This window comes from Octopus bimaculoides, chromosome 24, assembly GCF_001194135.2.
Source record: "Octopus bimaculoides isolate UCB-OBI-ISO-001 chromosome 24, ASM119413v2, whole genome shotgun sequence".
Lineage (NCBI taxonomy): Eukaryota > Metazoa > Mollusca > Cephalopoda > Octopoda > Octopodidae > Octopus > Octopus bimaculoides.
The window spans coordinates 25,605,751-25,608,896 of NC_069004.1; the positions used below are offsets into that span (position 1 = coordinate 25,605,751).

Consider the following 3,146-nt stretch of genomic DNA (forward strand, 5'->3'; position numbering starts at 1 on the left):
TATATAGACAGACAGACAGACAGACAGACAGACAGACAGACAGATAGACAGACAAACAGGCTGACACAAAGACACACATACACAGAGGATGATGCAACATTTTGACTTTAACAAATAATGTGAAATAGATATGTACCGAAGTACTTTGCAAGGGATCTGTTGTGGTTTGGTTCTCTCCAAGTGTAACAGAGGATGACGAAGAAAGCGAAGATGAGGGTCCCGGTGGCTACAAACAAAATATGACGTGGCACAAACAATTATATACAACGAAATGACACATTGCACAAATCAAAATACAAGAAAACGCACACGTTAAAGAATATAGAGAATGCTGTATACAATATATATATATATAAAATTTAGATTCAAGGTGAATATGGTCCTTAAGTTTAGGCACCAGAATTAAGTATGGTATTATCCAGAGAATTCCAAAATAAGGTCATTAAAAATCAAAATAAGCAACAATGAAAGTCAAGGTTAATGCAGTACGATCGTTTCATGCAACTTCATTTATTTAAGCAATGCGAGTATTGCATTAAATGTAAAATGCAGACCCATGTTCAGCTGCACAAAGATACAGAAAATGTACTGAAATTTCATTTCAGTAGAAGGACATATTATTGTAAGTACATTTAAACACTCCACGTGGGAATGAAGAATACAAAAAACCATTTTAACTTAGCCAGGCCATACAAGCTAAGTCAAAGTACTGTCTAAGTGAAAATGGCTTTTTTCGTATTCTTCGTTCCCACTTGGAGTGCTTAAATTTAGTTACAATAATATGTCCTTCTACTGAAATGAAATTTCCGTAAATTTTCTGTATTTTTCTGCAGCTGAAGATTGCTCTGCATTTTACATTTAATGAAATGCTCACATTGTTTAAATAAATAGAGTCGCATGAAACGATCGTACTGCATTAATCTTGAATATCCTTGTTGCTGATTTTGATATATATATATATATAGAGAGAGAGAGAGAGAGAGAGACAGACAGACAGACAGACAGACAGACAAACAGACAGGTAGACACAAAGTCACACAGACACAGAGTATGATGCAACATTTTGACTTTAACAAGTAATGTGAAATAGATATGTACGGAAGTTCTTTGCAAATATAATAAAACACACGCATTAATGAATATAGAGAAAGGTATTACATATCAATGAAAGCATCATATATACATTATATACAGATTATGTATACAAAGTATATACAAACGAGACAATATACAGGCGAGACATGCAAAATCCATTGGAGGCAAACCTCCAGCGGGTAGTTAGGTATGTAGGTGACTTTAACATGTAGGTAAAGTAGGTATGTACCGGAGTACTTCGCAAGGGATCTGTTGTAGTTTGGTTCTCTCCCAGCGTAACAGATGATGACGATGACTGTGAAGATGAGGGTCCCGTTGGCTACAAACAAAATATGACGTTGCACAAACAAATATATACAAAACACATTGTACAAACAAATATATAAAAAGCACATTAACGGATCTAAAGAATGATATTAAGTATTTATGTAATTTCATATATATATTATAAGGAGGCTGTATATAAAAATCATATACAAACGATTGGTGAAGACTGAAAATTATAAACATATGCACAACTGCAGAGAAATGGTAATAAGTTTTAATTAGCGTAGGACACAGCCACTTTCAATATGACTGATATGTACATAACCTCAGAGCTGAGACTTAATACAATATTTTTTTTAGAAATATCTATATGTCATGTACACATGTATACAAGCCTGGTGTGTTCTTCAACTCCGCAGATCCACTGGTGAAAGAGGCAAAAATCAATTTAAGGAAGAAAGCTAAAACTTTGATGAGATGTAGTCGAACTTACCAAAGTGTGGTAAAACTTTCTAGAAGGTTCAATAATGAATGAAACAGAGCAGGTTCCCAAAACTATAGGCCTATATCACTGATCGTGCATGTTAGCGAAATCATGGATCGTATTATCACAAGATGCCTGAACATATTGATAGAACAAGAAAAATCTCCCACACAGACACAGAGCATGGCTTCCATTTACGGAGAGCTCTCTCACACATCTACTGAAGCATTATGACTGGGTAATGGAACAATAGTGCCACCACTCATATGTAGATGTGATGCATCTCGAATTTGCCAGCATCCTCGACAAAGTTAGTTATTATACTTAATTGAAAGTATTACACAGATATCATTGGGATTGAATACACAAATGATAAGCAGACAGGCGATAGATGAGAGATATCTCAAAATGATATACATATGCTCATGTGCAGTAAAATTATGATATTTAAAACGGTGTGTGGCGTAGAACTTGCCTATATCATCACGAAGAATTCACTGATATATTTACTTCACGTAATCTGACTCTGTGTGTGTTTATGTGTGTGTTGTGGTGTGTGTATGTTTGCGTGTGTGTGTGTGTGTGCGTGAGAGAGAGAGAGAGAGATGTAAGATTGCTAAAGAGGTATGAATTAATACAAGAAAGGGAGTCGTGCAAGAAGACAGCCAGACAAGCCAACGGGTAGACGGACAGACATAGATATACAGAAGACAGACACATCTAATGATAAAACGGGAAAGAGAAACAATGAGATAGATAGATAGATAGATAGATAGATAGATAGATAGATAGATAGATAGATAGATAGATAGATAGATAGATAGATAGATAGACGTATAATTTTAGTTCAAACAAGAACTTGCTAGCAGATATGTGCCGAAGTACTTGCCAGTAAATCTGTTGTGGTTTGGTTCTGTCCAGGTGTAAGAGAGGATGAGTCTACTGATGACGAAGGTGTGAGTTTTGTTGGCTACAACCAAAATGTGACATTGTACAAACAAATATTGCATAAACACATTGACATAGAGAATTGTATACATATAACTGACAACAATGAACAAGTATTAAACAGACATTGAGAGCACATGCACAATTAGTATGCACACACAAATCACCAGTATAGCTGTGTGTGGTAATAGTAGTTAATTAGCAATACTAAATCCATGTGATACTGTTTTTCTTACCAAACGTAATCATAAAACAAACATTAGAATTGTACATACATACATACATACATACATACATACATACATGCATACATACATACATATATACATACATATATATATATATATATATA

The 3,146-nt window shown here is 34.6% G+C and overlaps 1 protein-coding gene across 12 annotated transcripts in view; it reads right to left on the bottom strand.

Moving 5' to 3' along the window:
- The window catches only part of LOC106871506 (uncharacterized), an 84,238-nt gene that overhangs the window by 35,062 nt on the left and 46,030 nt on the right, over positions 1 to 3,146 (bottom strand). For 3 of the 12 annotated variants that reach the window (XM_014918000.2, XM_014917998.2, XM_014917995.2), the window contains exons 7-9: positions 2,736 to 2,816; positions 1,325 to 1,414; positions 137 to 226 (exon numbers count right to left, since the gene is read on the bottom strand). The exons of 2 other annotated variants lie outside the window; for them this stretch is intronic. In XM_014918000.2, coding sequence (XP_014773486.2) covers positions 137 to 226; positions 1,325 to 1,414; positions 2,736 to 2,816 — 261 coding nt within the window. The remainder of the gene's footprint in view (positions 1 to 136; positions 227 to 1,324; positions 1,415 to 2,735; positions 2,817 to 3,146) is intronic. 7 more of the 12 variants (XM_052976387.1, XM_014918004.2, XM_014917996.2 and 4 more) reach the window with 6 other exon arrangements.